At 41.2% G+C, this 18,419-nt stretch overlaps 2 protein-coding genes across 2 annotated transcripts; one reads left to right on the top strand and one right to left on the bottom strand.

Moving 5' to 3' along the window:
* Positions 1-2,136: 2,136 nt before the first annotated feature.
* Positions 2,137-9,818, bottom strand: slc9a6b (solute carrier family 9 member 6b). The gene is made up of 16 exons (XM_080837263.1): positions 9,365-9,818; positions 8,737-8,936; positions 8,427-8,504; positions 7,934-8,010; positions 7,741-7,853; positions 6,688-6,793; positions 6,448-6,589; positions 6,166-6,271; positions 5,835-5,923; positions 5,294-5,407; positions 5,059-5,170; positions 4,629-4,782; positions 4,410-4,440; positions 4,121-4,209; positions 3,454-3,559; positions 2,137-3,076 (listed from the first exon to the last, which is right to left on the bottom strand). Exons 1-16 carry the CDS (start codon positions 9,642-9,644, stop codon positions 2,930-2,932), a joined length of 1,944 nt encoding a protein of 647 aa, XP_080693389.1. The 5' UTR covers positions 9,645-9,818; the 3' UTR covers positions 2,137-2,929.
* A 973-nt stretch (positions 9,819-10,791) lies between these two features.
* On the top strand, positions 10,792-16,674 carry hnrnph1l (heterogeneous nuclear ribonucleoprotein H1, like). Its single transcript, XM_080835762.1, has 11 exons — positions 10,792-10,889; positions 12,061-12,171; positions 12,266-12,421; positions 12,552-12,695; positions 13,249-13,387; positions 14,278-14,495; positions 15,006-15,112; positions 15,251-15,386; positions 15,519-15,602; positions 15,700-15,798; positions 16,020-16,674. Exons 2-11 carry the CDS (start codon positions 12,084-12,086, stop codon positions 16,106-16,108), a joined length of 1,260 nt encoding a protein of 419 aa, XP_080691888.1. The 5' UTR covers positions 10,792-10,889; positions 12,061-12,083; the 3' UTR covers positions 16,109-16,674.
* The last annotated feature ends 1,745 nt before the right edge of the window (positions 16,675-18,419 follow it).

Raw genomic sequence — 18,419 nt, 5'->3', positions numbered from 1 at the left:
CTGGTTTTGGTACCATCCTCAAATTAATTTCGATAAGATATGGTCATGTGAAGGACAGATAAACACCTGTGTCTTTCCCACTAGCCATCCAGGATATGCACAATGTAGTTCTGTTTTCCGAGCTCAAACACCAATAGTAAAAAAGCTTACACAGCATGACAATGCCAGTTATACTGCCAAAAAACACCAGTTAGTGTGTTGGCAAGCTTCTATCAGTGCCACCTGGACTGTTGGTGGTGCCTTTTAGGTAGTGAGCTTGCTAGTTTTGGAACAGAACTACTTATTGCTGCTTTAAGTGTGTTGACAGATTTACAGACAGTGTGCTTTTCAGATTTTCAGACATTTCTGTCTTGCTGTGCACACACACACACACACACCCACTGACATGTATGAAGAGTAAAATAACAGTAGAAGAATGTTAATTGTTTAGGGGGGTGCTTTTCTGCTGGGGGGTGCTTATGCCCTGGCCACTGAGCTCCCTCCCCAAACTGAAAAAATCTTAACAAGAAACAGATTCTACAGTCATATTTATAACCATCAGCATGCAGAGAATTTATAGAGCCAACGCCCCTCTAAGGGACACTATTTCATTGCATTAAACCGTATATCGTTTCCCCCCTTATGTCTTCTTTGTATGCTGACCAAATCAAATCTCCCATGTAACAATTGGAGGAAATCAAAAACGGATCCTGTGAAAGGAGCTGCTGTTTCACAGACTGGAACGCTATATTCTACACTTGGTTTTTCAAACATTGCCAGAGATGATACAACTCTCACTCAGGTGAAACTAAACCTTCTGGTGAGATTTGCTGGCACAGCTCAGAATGATTTCAAAAGAAAATACGACGAAAGTACACTCTTGGTGATTGTAGAGTTGACATGAAACACTACACGTAGTTAGTGTAATATAATATACTAGATGGATTACCACTCTAAAAGTCAGTAACTTAATTAAAAATAAGTAATCTAAGATTTTAGACATTTATTTAGCCGTATCGTAAGCTACAATGATATAATATTTTAGCTGCAAAAGCACATGGTCATTCCTTAATTACACAAATCTGTCAAAAATCCACACACCTTAATGTTTTCTATAAATTCTGTAACAACACTGTACCATGTACAATAACGGTCTGAAGCTCTTCTGTTCGTTTTCCTGCACATTGCGCAAATGTGTCTTAATGTCTGAGATTTTGTGTAAACCCAACCCAGTAAAACAAGATTGTTCCGAGGTGATGAACGTAATACGAATACACAAGACGGAATTTCTACTCACCACCAGGGAATTGGAGGAAATCAACGTAAGACTATTGTGCACGCTCTCTCGTCCAAGTTTCTTTCGCTCTTTGAACAACCCGCATGAATACCGGGATCTGCACGTAGACTGAAACCAGCTACTTAAAAAGAAGACAGGATATGGAAAAGGATATGGTCAAAATTCTACAGCCACCGTCTCAACGAACCAGGAGTTCTCAGTCCATGCTACCATTGGTTTAAGACTGTAGGGTATGTCCTTCCCTTACAGCTCGCTTGAGTTGGGAGCAGAGGACTAGACTGTCTCCCTAAAAACTCGACATTCAGCTCCAGTTCTGTTGTTCATGTAAGTTGCTATGGTAGCCTGTTTATATGGACTAAGAAAGCCATGCAGCCTCAGCATGTGAGCCCACATGAAAGGAACGGCCATTCCCAACTATGCCAACACTTGTTCAAACTCTTTTAGTCTAAATGTTTTGAAATGTATCGTTTACCCCTTAAGTATGATTTTGGTGCGGAAAGAATGACATGAGTCATGACACGATTGGTCGGCTACTGTAGCCTACAGGGTGGAAAAGGTCACAATGTAGCCTACGTGGTTAAAGGCTTTTGTATTCCCATGTGTTTTTTAGATGAACCATATGTTTATTAGATGTTTGTTCGATGTTTTTCCGTGATATTTTAACAGGAGGAATTCTTCTGTAAAAATATGTCCATTTTGGTTCCTAAGAGGCAAAGTGAACCAAATGATGTAGACAAAATACCTTTTTGAGAGGTTGTGGTTGCTTCATACAAAATAACAGGTTTAATCTTTTACATTACAATGACATGTAATGGCATATTGTCTATAATGCAGAAGTACTTCAGGGATCACAACGCAAAGTGCATACAATATTTAATCAGGGACTTCTCAGGACAAGTCTCATTAGTGTACAAAGTCATCTCATTTTAAGTCATCTGGAAATGGCACTATTTCTGGAGTTGGACAATGCAATATTAGGCACTTAGGGTAGGTACACAGTTTGGCTTTGACAACCCAACTACAGTGGCTTCATTCCACACAGAAATCAAATACTTGGCTGTAATACAGGGTTAATCTCACTACCCCTGTTGCCTCTTGGCACAAGAACCACAAACACTCTTTATCTTTTCAAACATGAAATACCAACAAAGGAAAGAAACAGCAACTCTTCAGGATGGTTATAACAAAGTCCTACAAATTAACCAGTGGATGAGACAAATAAATAAGCTAAATAAATACTTACTTGCACACATACAAAAATGCTGAAATATACACAAATCTTGAATCAAAATAGGAAAAAGAACATATAACTTAGTGTGCTTTTTAAGAAGAAGAGGTCTAGTAAATGTCAGTGTCTATTAGTTGAACAGGATTACACACTTTCAATATGTGTTACAATAAAGACTAGCTCAGTGTTGTGTTTTAAGTTTAGATTAAAAACAAGCTCAGGCAACAGTAACACAAAATACTGAAACAACAGAAGTATCACGCACTTAGGACTCCTTACCGCTTACTCTACACACCTACTGTGTATGGAGAGGTCTACACATCTGGGGGACCAAGAGTTTTAAAAGGTCTGGGAAGGAGTACATATTTGTCAGTAGATTGTAACAGATTGTACAACGTAAATCATAATAGGAACCTGTCACTTGCTTAACCAGAGGGTACTGTGGGTCCATACAAGTGGCTGGAGGAACTGCTTCTTGTAACCGTGCTGATGGATATATCGGTGTACATAGGGCTGCCCGAGCCCTCGTTCCTAATCAGCTCTGAGTCCTCATCATGCCAGTCACCTTCACTCTACAGCAGGTCACAAACACACAAGACAATCACTGCCAAGCTCGTAATCGGCACGATATCTGTTGTGTCAGGTTCTTGTGTGTGTGTATAGGGGTGTATAAGCACAAATGCATGCATAAGAATTTAGCGTCTGTTGTGTGTGTATGTGTTTCTGTGTGTGAGAGAGTGATAGAGCGAGCGAGTGCATCTGTTGTTGCATGTGTATTTCTATATATGGGACACACAAAAGAGAGAGAAAGAAAGTGTGTGTGTGTGTGTGTGTGTGTCGGCCATCTCACCTGGTAGGCCTGTGTGGTGGTTAGGCAGCGTGCCAGAGACCCACAGCATGCTGGTGTGTGTGTGTGTGTGTGTGTGTGTGTGTGTGTCGGCCATCTCACCTGGTAGGCCTGTGTGGTGGTGAGGCAGCGTGCCAGAGGCCCACAGCATGCTGGCAGAGAAGTGGTGAGTGGGGGTCCACTGTGAGTCAGGAATGGCTTCAGGTATCTAGAGCACAAAGTCAAGGCCTTCACCAATCACGGTCCTGCTCTAACCCCTGGATTCCACCGGTTCACCAATCACGGTCCTGCTCTTACCCCTGGATTCCACCGGTTCACCAATCACGGCCCTGCTCTTACCCCTGGATTCCACCGGATCACCAATCACGGCCCTGCTCTTACCCCTGGATTCCACCGGATCACCAATCAAGGTCCTGCTCTTACCCCTGGATTCCACCGGTTCACCAATCACGGCCTTGCTCTTATCCCTGGATTCCATCGGATCACCAATCACCGCCCTGCTCCTACCTCTGGATTCCACCAGTTGCAGGTCTATGACATTGTGACTTTGTTCTGTCCTCTGTTTTGTCTGCTTTATTATGGACTTGCTGGTATTTTGGGCATTTTTCCTTGGGTAATAATGAGCTCTGTTCATTCAGCTGCTCCTCCTGGAGACCCTGGTTGCCCTATTAGCTTTTTGTGCTTAGAGGATTCTTGTACAATAGCAATTATCCATAGGAAAAAATAAACATTAAAAATGCAAGTAGACTTAGCATGTGAATAAGGATACTTGTGGTCAAACGAGTGCCACATCCTAAAGGGCCAAGCTCCTTCGTGTCTGACACCCCTACTTTCTGTCCCGTCCACACCAGGTGTCAGCTTGAACACATACAGATAGATCAAAAACACAAGCACACAAATGTATGCTACTTGAGCGCAAGCTCCTAACATATCTCAAAGACAATCACCTATAGATATTTTTATAATTAATTACTCCATGTTAAAAACTGCAGTATCGTATATTAATATATATATATATATATATATCTTTTTACTGAAACAAAAAAAAAATTGCTTACAGGATTATCTTGGTCTGAATCCACTCCAACACTGTTAAAAAGAGAAATAAAAGATGATTTATAGGTTGTTCATGTCTTGTACCAGAGTGGTATTCACTTCTTGCACAGTGCATTTGAGCTGGATGGAAAATTCACCAGAGCATATTTTTTCGTCCTGGATAATCAGGGACGTGCTGAATGCAGAAGATGTGCGGAAGTGAACAGGCCGAGTCAACTCACCGGATGTTCATGAAGGACAGCATCGGTGTGGTGCCACCCCCACACACCCACACTGTGAAGAAGACAATGAGGAGGGTGCTGGAGAACGTCATCCGCCGGGCATACGTTGAAGTGTCCCTGATTGCGAGGGCGAACGCCATAGCCCCACGCAGACCTGTGAGTGAGATCCCAGAATGAGGGGAGGGGGGGTTAAGGGCTACAGTCAGGCAAGGGCCTCAGCCCAATCAACAGTCTGTCTTGACAGAAAGCTAGAGTCCTGCGTGCAAAAGTACTATCTGTGACGAACAGAGAACAGGCTGCCGTTATCTTACAGCCATATCTATACCGTGGTTACCTATTAACCATTCAAATGACAAGCTGATTGAGAGTACAAACACCTTACCCTGGTTACAGTAAGAAATCATCTGAATCTAATGGTTTTGGAATTTACCCGAAAACATCATGACATGCTGGAAATTGGAACCGATCTTGTTTTTGCGGCCCAGGTTGAGCAGGAAGGAGAGGGGATAGATATTTGCTGCCCGGCCAAGAAACACAGCAATCTATTGGGACATCAGTCAAGGGCTGATTCTGAAAATAACTGTTCAACACCAATGACTGAAAATGGCAGACAGAATCAAAAGTATGCTAAATCACATGCCATACTGTTTGCAATGTTAGGATACGAATGCTCCAAGTATGAACATGGGGTTGAATACGTGGTACTGGAAGGAGAATAAGGTCAAACCCATGTAGGAGAAGATGAAATTTTCGGCCAGAAAATTCAGCAACTCAAAGAGCTGTGGAGAAACAAAAAGATAAAGGTCGAAAATATTTTCAGGACTTGAGCACCAATGCCCTTAGACTTTCCACTACGCCACAGCTTTGCTAGGGAACACTATTCATTTACATAATTACACAATGTGTGCGTTTATAAATGTGGCATAATTACGCAATGTGTGCAAATAAACAATTAAACCCTTGACTCAAACATTCACATGTTTATTTCAAAACAATAATACAATCTTGTGATTTTATTAAATTGCTGATATTGCCCTTACATTATTAAAATAATAGCTTTTGAGAAATATCAGATAAGTACGTATATACCCACACACTGATATTAATATAATACTGAGCCACACCATCCCCCAAAACATAATTTCTGTTTGATTTAAGTAATAATTTGGTGAAGGGTTGTCTTAAGCATGCAGGGGTATGCATCACCTGTTTTGTCCTGTCCTTAGACTCATCGGAAAGGTTATTGTAGGTGTAGTGGGCCTGAGTCATTCCACAGAACACCACAGCCACAACACCTGTGGAGGGAAACCAGGAACCCATTAATATGTGAATAGAAAAGATGGTGGTTTGTGTGTGTGAGTGTGTGTGAGAGAGAGAGAGAGAGAGAGAGAGCGAGAGGGACAGAGTGTGGGTGGTGGGATGGAGTAAGTAAGAGAAGGGCCAGACTCAGGAGTAAAGAGACCATACTTTTATAAAGGGTTGAATAGCAAGATGAACACCACAGGTGAAATGTGTGACTGTGCTTTGCTGCTGGTACCTGTAAATCCACAGGCCTCTGCCAGCAGGAAAGTGCTCCAGGACATGAGGAAGAAGAGTGCTGTCTCCAGCAGGGGGAACTCACGCAACTTGGTGAATTTAGTGACGTGCAGAGACAAACACAGAGTCAAGGAACCCCTCACAAGACCAGACAACTGAAGAGGCCACCGAGGCAAAAGCAGAAGCCTTCCCACAGACAGACGTCTACACTGTCATGACAGAGGGTCATGAAAGAGCAAATCAGGAGTATTCAATTTCATCTGGGTTTTTCTGTAAAGGATATGAGAGAGGTCATAACGCCAGTGACCACTCCAAGGGCGAATGACCCACTGAAGACACCCAGGAACACACCCACAGACTTCAACATGGCACTAGCATCGAATGTGTGGTGGTTATCTCCTGCCGGCTGGTAAGCTAGAATAGATCTGTGGTGCAATGGCAAACACACAAAGAAAAGCACTTTCATTGCATCTTAGAGCTGACAAAAAAAGAATGATGTGAAATGTATGCGCGCCAAACTCACGAGGACAGAATGATTGCCACAGCATCATTGAGAACACTCTCCCCGAACAGCAGTGCATAAAGGTCCACGTCCACCTTCAGCTCATTAAATATGGCAAGAACTGTCACTAAACAAAACAAAAAGACAATATTAAAGCGTGTGCAAGATAACCTGAAACAATACCATTTAGATTTTGGGACCAAGGTTTACTAAATATTCATGATACTGGACAGCTTATCCCAACCTGTGACAGTGAATCCATATGAGTGTAAATGGTTAACCAATCTGACCATGACTCCTATCAGTGCTAAGGTGGCTTATGTTTGATTGCATTATCCTGTTGAGAAGGGGGGCCTCTAGTGGATTTAGACTGCCACATCAAGTACATCTTTATGCTGTGATAGAACACACACCATTTGTATTTTTGGTGCATATTATCGCTTACCTTGATGTATGGAATAAATATATGTGTTACTAAATTAGATTTTTTTTCAACACATCAACACTTATTCTTCTTACTGTATAATTAACTTCCTAACTTTCTAACTATGGCTTTAACTGCCTTGTTTCCATCATATTTCCATCCATTACACTGAAAAAAATATGTCCGTTAATTGGTAAACATTTAAATATAAATGAAAGCCAGACTGTATCCCCCCTTCCATAACACTGACAGGGCAGCCTGTTCCACAATGTTTACATAGCTCCCTTCTTGAATAACAGGAAAAATAGTCAACATAATTGAGTAAGTCAAAACAAGCAAAGGTCACCTTAGGTTTGTTGACTTGCACGCTATGTCTGTATTGAGATTTTACAGATCAGTTGATTGTGCCTAAATACTAGAAAGCACTTGAAATGGCTTTCTCAAAACCTCAGATTATACCATGTAGTGGCAACAGTAACACAGTTTGCCCTAAACACTATTGCAAAACATTCCCCTTCAAATGTTTATGTGTACATACATTTTATTATAGTGCTTATGTGTCTACATAAAGGTCCACTTGAAAATGATGTACTAAAATCAACATCACTTTCTATGTCACTGTATGCCATGATGATATTGGCTGCATGTACCTGGGTCTGTGGCAGAGATTATGGCACCAAAGAACAGGCAATCAGTGAAGAAAAAGTCCCCATGAATTTGGCCTACAGCCTTCATAAAAGCAACAAAGCCATACAGTAACGACCTACAATGAAGGAAGAACAGTTTAGTAAGGCAAGGCCCATAATATTCTAGTGAAGGAAACACAGAGAACATTGCACTCACCCAATAACAAGGCAAGAGATGGCTGTGCCCACAAAAGCATAGGTGAGAATGGAGCCGAGGTTTCTAAAGAAATGCCTCTATGAATACAGAAACCAAAGACAAGCCATAACATAAATGAACCGAACCATTGGTACGTAAACACTGAAATACTCATTAAAGGTGCAGTGAATATTATGTCTAGCAAAAAAATTAAAATGCTTCTGGATTTCTAATGATGATGTAACTCAAAAGGCATGATAAATAAACAGTGTTACTATGCATTTTACATGCTTTGTTTCCCCATTTCAGTTGATTTATGTCTGGCCACTCTAAACACACAATAAGTGCGTAAAAAACACCTCAACGCGTCTACATGCACAGTATTATCCTTCATGATGACGCAATATTATCCTCTAAGGCATGACATAATTTTCGGTCTAGGTGTAGTCAATGTAGGAGGCTGTGTGCAAAGGATCACTGAAGTCATTGTCACATGAGGATTGTGCAATCTTACCCTTTTGAGGCTGTAGCCTGCATGAAAGATTATAGGAGGCAGCAGGATATTGAAGAAAATCTCTGGGTCAAAGGTGACCTGGTGGAGAGAAGAAAATCTACTGTTGAAAACTAAGATGGTACCCACTGTCAATGTCAATATTCGGAATAGGAGTTTGAACGATTCAGACACAATAACAAAATGTTTAGTGTAATATATTTTTTTGTAAAATATAAAATCAGTCTTATGCTAGCTTCATTGTGACTGTGTTTAAATTGAGAAGGAAGCATGGGTTTTAAACCACATACAATCTGGTATGATTCATATGTACCTTTTTCAGCATTTCAGCATCAGGGATGTCCTGACCATCAGTTTCTCTTACTTCACCCTTTAGTGTGTACTCGTAAAAGTGACCACTGACATTGACCAGTAAGGTGGCTGGACTGGTATTCATGGCACAGCTCAAAGTGACATTGTTAAGATCCTGTTGCCCATGGATCCCAAAACGTAGTATCACACCAACCAACAGACCTGTTTAAATATACAGCCATATTTAGAGGAGGAAGAGTTATTACTTGTTTTTCTACCACATTAGAAAACAGCTTGCCCTGAACCCAAGTTCCTAAATATGTGTTATTGTGTAGTAACACATATTTAGGTATTCAGCCTCTGCACATTATGATTTGTGTTCCACTAGCACCTCTGCCCAAAAGGGGGCTCAAACTAGATAGAGATTCAGGCTATAGAAACAAAGTTCTAAACACGAGTTTCTCATCTGTACACAGCAGCACAGGCCAAAGACGGTTACCACAGAGTACCCGATAACCCAAACTATACTGAATAAATGACTGTCAGGCTTATGATATTAACTTATCTTTCCAAGTGTACATGTGGTACCATGGCACAAGTGAGAAGCTAAGACCCTCACCCAGCTGCCACACAAACACTCATATTCTTACCATAAATCATTGCCAGTCCTGTTTCATGTAAAAACCTGAAACGGCGATGCTTGAAGAGCCATATTGTTAAAATTGTTAGCGTTAAAAGCATAATAAAAATTAGAAGGTCGGCACTGTCCTGCCTGTGGTCTTCTTCTGCCTTTCTTTCTGATATTACATTGGCCATACCGGTGTTCTCGGTTTGACAACTTACATAATGAAACAGACATGTCATCATGCAAAACAAAACGACAAAATCATTTTTTTCCAACCCAATGTAACTTTTGGTTTCAGACCCCATAATGCAGCAATTTCACGTACGATCTCCGCAATATCAATTAACTATAAAGTCGTTGTCATCGCTGTGTGAACTAACGTATTGGCACACTGTGGCAGCCTTTGCTGTTGTATCGGACCGTTAGCTACTGCGACCAGAGATTTTGCATAGGGACTACAAGGGCGCTGCTCCTGTAGCACAGTGAAATTGGCCTAAATAGTGCATGTCGTTTCCGGTCTCGATTTCAGCGATGAGACAGTACAACCGCCTAAATAAGACATCCGGTTTTGGGCTGCCTAAAACTTTGGACAACATGTCAAAATAAATGTCCGGTCTAAAACTGCAACTACAAGACGCTCGTTACGGACGGTGAGTGATGAAAATGTACATAATTGAAAAACCAATCATAATTTATATGTCTGACAATCGTATGTATGGTGACGTAGATCTTAATGTAAGCAAAATAGGTCTATATATTTCACTCTGTGAGTTCACTTGTTTATTACTCCCCCCCCCCCCCCCCCCCCCCCCCCATACACAGCCTTTCAAATACATGGTCTATTGATCTCTATAGGCTTTTGCTTGAAAGATTGTGGATGCTATTTGGCTGACAATATCCCACTTTTTATTTCACAATCATGTTCTACACCCTCTAATTAAGAGATTTGACCCTATGTTAACAGTGTACAATTTGTAGTTTTCTCAGCCTAACAACTTTTGCAGCACCAGTCTATTTGACATGTAATTGTTATTCTATGCTATTGTGAATGACAATCTGTGAGATGTTGTGAGTATTTATTTTTTCATTGTGCAGTGAAGCAGGTGCCGTGAAAATGATTTTTTTTTATTATTTTAAGGTGAGAACTTTCTCGGAACAATTGCGATATTTGTGTTTGATATACCACACAAAAGCATAGATATAAAACCTAGGCTAACAACATTGGTGAAATGGGGCGATGTGTTAAACATATGTTTAGAGCATTACATGTCAAAATGCTTTACCGCTACGATCGATTAAATCAGTACTATCGATTAAATCAGTAAGTTCGTTTTGTTTCGCCTTTACTTTGATTTTTTTCCCCGTCTCCCATACAGAAATCGAGACCGGAAGCGACCCGGACTATTAAGGCTTGTTTCACGCTGCTTAACGGAAGAACCGAAAAGCACTCTCACCGGGTAGCGCACGCGCAGCGCGGTCTCGGTTCAGATTGGAGTGTGTGCATCATTGAGCAGAGCCGCTGTGACAATTTCATTACGAATTACTTAAAGGTAATACTATTTTTACTATTTATCTTGTTGTTGCATGTCCTGTATACTTTCTCGGATCATTTTAGTAATAATAATGTTTGGGGCTTTAGGATGTACGCATATGGCTACGACTTCTTAATGTAGGCGCGCGTAGTCTTTCATTGTGGCGGAGTAAACTGGCTAGCGAGGATGGCTAACCCAGATTTGTAGGCCTGGGGCCATTGTCTATCGCCGTTCAAATTTAGCGGCAAGCTAGTAACTGTAAAAACCACTTAGTCAAGGCTGTTAACAAATTGCCCCTATCTGTCTGATAATGTGTGCCACTGTAATGTCTACGCAGTCCAAATTGTATGTTTATATATAGATCGCTAGTTAGACCTCTTTTTGTGTTTTTTTTTTGCATTGGATGTGCTAGCTAGCTAGCTAACATTCGTCACATGTTTCACGGTATGATGGCAAAGTAGCTTAGCGCTGGCATAACTAGACTTGTGTCTATGAGAACACCACTGAAAGCTAACCTAGCATTAGCTACTCAAATTGCGTGTGGATACCATCGACACCCAACTATCTCAGGTAAATGTAGACCAAAAGCTAGCTATTTTCGACACGGCTTAGGCCTGGCCTTAATATCTCAGATGTAAGGCTATATGTTGTCTTCAAGTTGGTCAGAACGGCTTTTCGTGTTTTTTTTTTCTTCTGTCAGCCAAACCACCCAATTCGCTAGTATGTTTTGTCTCTACTTAGCTAACGTTAGCTACTTTTAGCCATGTGTTCTTTGTATCGTTTCCTAGATCGATAAACTGCTAAAAGACAATTTACTAGCACGGTAAAATGACGCCGACGTTCGTTAGCTGCTTGGCTACCTTAAATGATCTGGACTCTGTTTTGCGTGCTTTTTCTGTTGTTTAATGTTAGGAGACTCTTGGGTATCATGTTAGAGTAATTTTAAACCTGCCTGGCAGGGACATTGGGTGGAAGAAATGTTTACGCTCTTTGAGTAAGCCAGGACGTTAATTGAGTTTTCTGTGGAGAACGATACTGAATGAAATCATGGCAACAAATTATGACTTTACCTCAACAGAGGTGTTCCGCGATAACGGAGAAACGGCTTTCATTAAACAAGGCATGATCTCTGCTGCTCGATAGTGTGCTGATTTAACTTCATGCTCAATTTGTTATATTCTTTTTTCAGATCTGACCTGACATTCGCCAAACATGGCCGATGAGGGATTTGTTGTGAGGGTTCGTGGACTACCGTGGTCAACATCAGTGGATGAAGTCTCCAGGTTCTTCTCAGGAAATGGTATGAATCGCATCCTTATATTTTGTATAAATATGGTGTTTTTATTAAGCAATACATTTAATTGTCCAACCAAATGTAATTGTTTCCCGTACAGATTGTAAAGTGGCTAACAATGGCACAGCGGTCAACTTTACCTATACCAGAGAAGGCCGGCCTAGTGGAGAGGCTTTTGTGGAGCTGGAAACGGAGGACGACTTGAAGATTGCTCTCAAAAAAGACAGGGAAAGCATGGGACACAGATATGTGGAGGGTAAGCTATGGAAAAGGCATTGTATGATTATCAGTTGGATATCTTGTGGTTTTCAGAAATTTCTTTGTAGTGTTTTCTTTGATTTTACTATTGTAAAGCTGTATGTAAATGTCAATGTGTTGTTTCACAGTGTTTAAATCAAACAACGTTGAGATGGACTGGGTCATGAAGCATACTGGGCCTAGCTGCCCAGAGACTGATGGGGACGGGCTGGTGCGATTGCGTGGCCTGCCCTTTGGGTGCAGCAAAGAGGAGATCGTCCAATTCTTTGCAGGTACGATTGAGCCTCTTCTCAAACCTCTCCCGGCTTAGATCGGTTGGCTCTGCGGGAAAAAACTACAGAAGCAAATGCACTGCTGTAATATTTGAAGTTATTATTGTGTGGTGGTTTTTTTTCTCCCTCCTATGATATTAGTCTGGATGTGTGGATCTCCTTTTAAATCATATTGAGAAATGCCTGATTTAGTTACCCTGGTCCTTAAATACAAACCATCAAATACAAACCATCAAAAGCCAAACAAACCGTTTGTATACAAGTTTTCTTCTGTAAGGTATTTTTGCACCTTAGGATAAAAATCCTTGTCTCTTTGCATTTGCGAAAACCCTTTTCCATCGTCAAAATGACTCGTAATAATTCGAAGACTGTTGCCTAATAATGGTGAGCGTAACTGTTGGTCATGTGGAAAGGCAATCTGTCTCTAACCCTTTTGCTTATTTTATTAATTTCTTTCTTTCTTTGTATTCTGAAGGAGATGAAGTGAGAGCACTGTGAATGGGCGTGTGATTTAATGTGTCCCCTACTGGGGTTATCTGTCCTTGGGTTGAAGGGTTGGAAATCGTGCCAAATGGGATAACATTGCCGGTGGACTTCCAGGGGAGGAGTACGGGGGAGGCCTTCGTGCAGTTTGCAACACAGGATATAGCTGAAAAGGCTCTAAAGAAACACAAGGAAAGAATAGGGCACAGGTGGGGATGGATGGTTGGCTGGTTAAGCTGCTTCTATAATGGAATTACTCTTAACTGTCATGAGGAACGCCTCTGTGGTAACGTCATATTACATGAATCTGCACATGCTACATCGACATCACACAGCACCTTTAAGGGACATGTAAAGACCTTATGGACACTAGTGTGTTTGTGTGTATAAGTGAATGCACATGGCTGCAGTTCTGAATGGATGGGGAGTGGTGAACTGTAAATTCCTCTGCATTTATAAATGTGACCCTGCACCAGGTGTATCAGTAGTACAATATAGTGGCCCATTTTGAATCTGAAATTCAACTATGTTAAGATGGTCTTAACTCTGTCCTCCAAACTATTTCATTAATGGTAATTGCACTGTGACATAAACATTATGTAACACTAAGCTCCTAAACCCTCCTGAGTACTTGTTGGTTCCAGTTGTATTAAATTTGTAAGGGCCAGCTTCCCTGTGCACATGGATTTCTTAGTCACAGGGAAATGTCTGGTTGTGCAATTTGACCCTTCCATTGACCGATATTGGACACTTGACAGTTCGATGGTACGCTTGTCTTTTTGTACAGAACTATGTCAGTTGGAAACGTGCAAACAACTCCCTGGGAGGGTGGGAGGGCTCTCGCTTTCCTTTAGTTAAGATATGCCTACTGCATACAAATATGGCTAATAAAACATGTTCAGTGTTCTGAGGACTCCTAAACAGACTGCAAACAGACTTTCATGCCACAATAGTTCAGAGCTGTGTAAAATAGGTCTGGTCCCTAATAACAAGGCCAGGATTATTTCAGTCCTTGTCTATGTTCTTGATGGCTACTGGTGACTTCCTCTGTGTTCTAGGGTGATAATATTGGGTCTAATCTTTGTCCTTGTGCTCCTAGGTATATTGAAATCTTCAAGAGTAGCCGTGCTGAGGTCCGAACAAATTATGAACCTCCCCGCAAAGCCATGGGTGGCATGCAGAGACCCAGCCCGTATGACCGGCCCAGCGGCGGGGGTGGTGGTGGCGGCGGCGGCGGTGGGGGGCGAGGCTACAATGGCATGAGTCGAGGTGGCTCAGGTGGCTTTGACAGGATGCGACGTGGCGGCTATGGCGGAGGTGAGTTGTTTCTGACTCAGTTCTTTGGTATGAGATTTGATGTTGGCACTACAATAAACATGTAGGTTCATAAACAACAGGTTTTCTGACGGTCTTTTGGATATTTGGACTTAAACTAGTAAGCTAACCAGCTTGCTAACAACCAACAGGTCTACTTAGCTTGCTAATGGCCAACAGAACTACCTAGCTTGCAACGGCCAACAGAACAACCTAGCTGGCAACGGCCAACAGAATAACCTAGCTTGCTAACTGATATATTGGGCAGTTGTGAAGATTCTGGAAGGCTAGTGGGAACACGTGTGTAACTCCCTCATGATAATATACTCTCAATCATTTTGAGGATGTAATGCAGACCAGTTTACCTGCAAAAAAACATGCCTGAACTGATTTTTTAGTTTGTTATATTTATCCTTTATATTCAGTTATAATCGTGTTGAATATTAGGAAAAAATAAAGGACATCACAGAATGTCTAACTTGATGCTTGTATCTCCTTTATAATGCTTCACAGATGGGCGCTACAGTGAGGGGGGTGGCTCAACTTTCCACAGCACGACCGGTCATTGTGTGCATATGAGGGGACTACCATATCGAGCCTCAGAAAATGACATCTATAGTGTAAGTAATTTTGGGTCTTAGACTGTGCCAGATAAACAAATAAGCTCATGATCTACATATGTTTTCAGAAGACTATTGAAACCCCTTCTAGAAAACATTTAATAAATCTTTTTTTCTCTTTCTCATTGCCCTCTGTAGTTCTTCTCTCCACTCAACCCAGTGCGTGTGCACATTGAGGTTGGGCCTGATGGCAGGGTGACTGGGGAGGCGGACGTGGAGTTTGCTACACATGAGGATGCTGTGGCGGCCATGTCCAAAGACAAGGCCAGCATGCGTAAGTCTGAGATGGGACTTAAGCAGTGGTGCCTCTGTCACCCATTCAGTACTTTTTGTTTTTAAATGAACTGAATCCATGTCCGGAGTCCCTTACCTTTTATCTCATGTGCTTCTCCTTTTAATTTTTCAGAGCACCGTTATATTGAGCTGTTCCTAAACTCAACAGCAGGGGGCAGCAGTGGAGGCTATGGCAGCCAAATGATGGGCGGAATGAGTAAGATCTTCAAGCAGTACTTGTGGACAAACGGGGATGCATATTATGTAGAATCATAATTATGTAGAATTTCTAATTATATTTGTTTGTTTGACAGGCAGCCCGTCCTCTTATGGGCACAGTAGCCAACAGATGAGCACTGGATACCAAGGTGGCTATAGTGGTCAGTCCAGCATGGGCGGCTACAATGACTACAGTAAGTGTCAGCTTTGTGGTGTTGGACGATAATTGAGATCGGATAGGAATTTAATGTCAGGAGCTTTTCTTGATGTGTTTAGCACCTAATATAGAATGAATGTGTTTGTCAGGAGTGAAAGGAGAGTATACTTGCACTCCCTTAATTTTCCATTCTTACCACAACACCTTTTCACTTCACAATGCCTTGGTCCAAACGTGTGTATTTGTGTCTTCTGTCAGGTAGCCAGAGCGGAATGAACAGCAGCTACTATGGTGGGAGCCGGGGATCGGTGGGCATGAATGGCATGGGGGCAGGCTGGGGGATGTGAGGACTTAGCAGATTCTAGCATGTTTCACAGTTTTTTTTTTTGTTTGTTTTTTTTAGTTAAATACTGTACAGACAACATCTGTTATGCCTGCAAGATAAAACAAGGCCAAGGTTTTATTTTTATCCCTCTGTTCTGTAACCTTGTTACTAGAATCGGTGCATCCATTTTATTTTGACTTGTGAAGTGGAGATAACACATGGGTTGCGAAAAATCGGTTCCGTCTGGCTTGAAGTTGCACAGTTTGTAACCCGTCCCAGCCAAGTGTGCTTTTTGTATATACGGTGATGACTGCTTGTGACAGAAGCTACAAACATTTCTAGCTCTTCCTCTCATGAGGTCAAATGTTCTTTACCTTTGGATTTAATATCAACTTTTATAATGTCAACAAGCATTGTTGGAATAGTTTTCTGTTTGGTTTTTGTATTGAAACGGAAAAAAAATGTTTTTCTTCATGCAAATTTAATACATGTGATATGCATATTTTTATTAATATTCTCAAGGATATTTCATTTCCTTCAAAAATCTCTTGTTTGGTTGTCCACAGTTAATAAACTTCTTCAACAATGTTCTGCCTCTTAAGGTCCATGCCTACTGCATCCAAATAAATGTTTTTTTTTTTTTTTGATAGTGACTTGGATTTTTATTGAGGGACTTAATCAACATATTCTGTACTTGTCCCTTAAAGCAGCAATAAGGTGTTCTGTACTAATACAAACACGCTAAATACCTTGCAACAGCCTAGTTGACACTGATGGACGCTTGCCGACTGGTGTCTTTTGGCAGTATAGCTGGCAATGTCATGCTGTGAAAGCTTTTAGCACGGTGTTCCAGCCAGGAAACAAAGCTGATAAAGGGCATATCCTAGATGAATAGTGGGTAAGACACAGTTTAGAACAGTGGTTCTTAACCTTTTTGGAGGTACTGAACCCTGCAAGCTTCATCAGTGCTTTCGCCAAACCCTTCGTAATTTGAAAAATAAAATATGATTTCTTCAAAACGTAGGTATGTATAAAAACGGCCCGACATTGCTAGTGTAAACCGGGCTATCCTGCCTGTGTGACCCCTGCCGAACCCCTGGGGTTCGATCAAACCCAGGTAAAGAACCACTGGTTTAGAACCTATTGTAATCTTCTCTACAGAGGAGTTTCAAGCTGCCAAGAGGCAGCAGTAGGCCTATCTGATCCACAGCTAGTGTGGACTCAACCGGAATGTGCTCTGTAATGTTGCAAGAGCTGTATACCATTGAAATTGCATTTCTTTGGGAGTGTCTATTCGTAGTTTCATCACTGAGGAAGGGGTAAATATACCGGGATTTCACAATGTCCAGTGGAAAAACATTTGACTGCCCACAGATAGTTGATTGGATTATTCTTTATGCACAGTGGAAAACTACCATCCACAAAACTGCAAAGGCATTTAGAAAGTTAATCCTGCCATACTTTGTATATATATTCATACATACAGTCCCTCACATACTTATAACAGAAACATATTAAGCATAAATATATAGACACCTTTACATTACTTGTCATTCAATGTGATGCTGCTCTACACCGACCTCAAGATCGACATAACGTAGATCCCATGTGTTATTTTGCATTTCTGGCCTCAGTCCATCCCATAGATATGCAGATATAGATACAACTATATAGATATAAATACATCTATACATGTCTATGGTCCACCCACTCGTCCTGCAGAAATATGTTGCAGTGTAACGTCCTCAGGGATGTCAAGATAAGACGATGAGGAAGGACAGAGGACCTATGAGAAACACAGGAGCATCTTAAGTCAAAGATTTCAGAATTCGTTAGGGCCCAGGTGAAAATCTGTCAACTTACAATTTAAAATAAGACGTATAGCGGTTTATGAATGAAAAGAAATTATCAGTCAAACGAAGAAAGATCTTCATATGCTTGATTTATTATCATAGGCCTATATGCCAACTTAATAAAACATTGATGATAGTGTTTTAAGTTGGCTAGTTTTCAAGACCACATTAATGAGAACAGCAAGATATCACACCCTGTTAACAAAATGTGTTAACAAAGAATTATACACGCTTCAGTGGAATTCAACAGTTGTAGTATGGAAGGCCTTATATCTAGAGCTTTTATAATAATATTGTCTACAATTTCCATTGACTTTGACATGAAGTAGGCCTAATTCAATTCAGGGTTTGTTCAAAACAACTTAAGCTTGTCCTTCTGGTATTTTTAAAAGGTCAATTTATATGATGTGCAATGCCATGCAGTATAACCACAGGTGTGTTAAGTCTGTGTCTTCAGTAATTGCTGCCTCCTTTCAAAAA

The sequence above is a fragment of the Sprattus sprattus genome (assembly GCF_963457725.1).
Source record: "Sprattus sprattus genome assembly, chromosome: 1".
Taxonomy (NCBI): domain Eukaryota; kingdom Metazoa; phylum Chordata; class Actinopteri; order Clupeiformes; family Clupeidae; genus Sprattus; species Sprattus sprattus.
Note: the sequence above shows the minus strand (reverse complement) of the source record. Positions and strands in the feature narration are given on the sequence as shown.